Source organism: Diaphorina citri, unplaced genomic scaffold (assembly GCF_000475195.1).
Source record: "Diaphorina citri unplaced genomic scaffold, Diaci psyllid genome assembly version 1.1 scaffold271, whole genome shotgun sequence".
NCBI classification, from domain to species: Eukaryota; Metazoa; Arthropoda; class Insecta; order Hemiptera; family Psyllidae; genus Diaphorina; species Diaphorina citri.
Window position 1 is genome coordinate 191,654 of NW_007377708.1, and position 1,185 is coordinate 192,838.

The 1,185-nt window shown below is 38.6% G+C and overlaps 1 protein-coding gene across 1 annotated transcript in view; it reads right to left on the bottom strand.

Moving 5' to 3' along the window:
- Window positions 1–1,185, bottom strand: part of LOC103506911 (myosin-VIIa) — a gene marked incomplete at its 5' end in the record, with an annotated part of 40,515 nt that overhangs the window by 31,738 nt on the left and 7,592 nt on the right. The window contains one exon of the mRNA XM_026821888.1: window positions 166–253. Within this exon, the coding sequence (XP_026677689.1) occupies window positions 166–253 (88 nt within the window). The remainder of the gene's footprint in view (window positions 1–165; window positions 254–1,185) is intronic.

The window sequence follows — 1,185 nt, forward strand, 5'->3', positions numbered from 1 at the left end:
TGAACCGACTCACACTGGAAAGAATTCAAAATTAGAAAATTGTGACAAGTCGGTGCTTACTACAATAGACAAAGGAAAATTTGCACGCCTGCGGCGCTGTAATTGTGACATCGTACTACAATAACAAAAAATTTCGCCTGCGGCGCTTAATTACTTTCTTTGAACCCCAAACCACACAACTTTGATGTCTGGTGGTACGCCAAAAGAACTTTGAGGTATCAGGTGGTACGCAGTACTCAAAACTTTGGGAACCCTTGCAATAGAGAATGATTATTGACCAAGGATTTGGGATGCACTCAGCCTCGTGGGGACAATTGAGTAGCTATTTTAAACGAGTAGCGACCTGTGGTGGCAGTACCAGTGTAAATTTTGGCTCTGTCTTTCTATCGAGTACTTGTGTGATGTTATAAAGATACGATATAATAGGTACATAAATAGAAATGAAATTCCATCCCTTATGTTTGCAGGTCCTGCCATGGATTTCAGCTATACGAATTACTTGAAATTCATGGACATTGATCCGAAATATGTAGAGAACAAATACATGCCACAATATGTCAAGATCAAACTTTACCGCAAGTGAGTATATTTAAACTAACTTCAGGGTAAAATGTAAAACTCTACATCCACGCTATTTTAGTAGCGAAAATTTCTTCTGAAATGCAATCATACACGGGTATATTGGATATTTATAGACATGTCTAAATTTTCTATGGATAAAATTCTGCCATTCCTCCAGTAAATCTTTGATATAAAAATATCTAAATTCTAATTATCTATTGCTCCCCCCTCATAGATCAGTAGCAGGGGGCAGAGGCGTTCAACTGTTTCTGGACAGACCCGACACTTTCGCAAATTTTGACCCAGAACTACCCACTAAGGTGATTGTACATGGATTTGTAGCAGGGGCCGAAACCTCGCAAGTCACTCGCATACGAGATGGTAAGTTGTCCACCCAAATAATAGAGTGAAAAAATACGACCTTTGTTTACGAATGTATTCGTAATATCCAGCCAAATAGTACTTCTTTTCCTAAGTCTTTTGTTTGTGAATACAGTCCTGTGCATTCGTACAAGGGTACAGCAAATCAGACAGTGTCCTGCAAACATTTGAAAAAGTGGTCTCCAAAACAAGTTTACAAAAATACATCGCCATTTTCTGTTCTGTAGTTTTGTGAATGGTTTG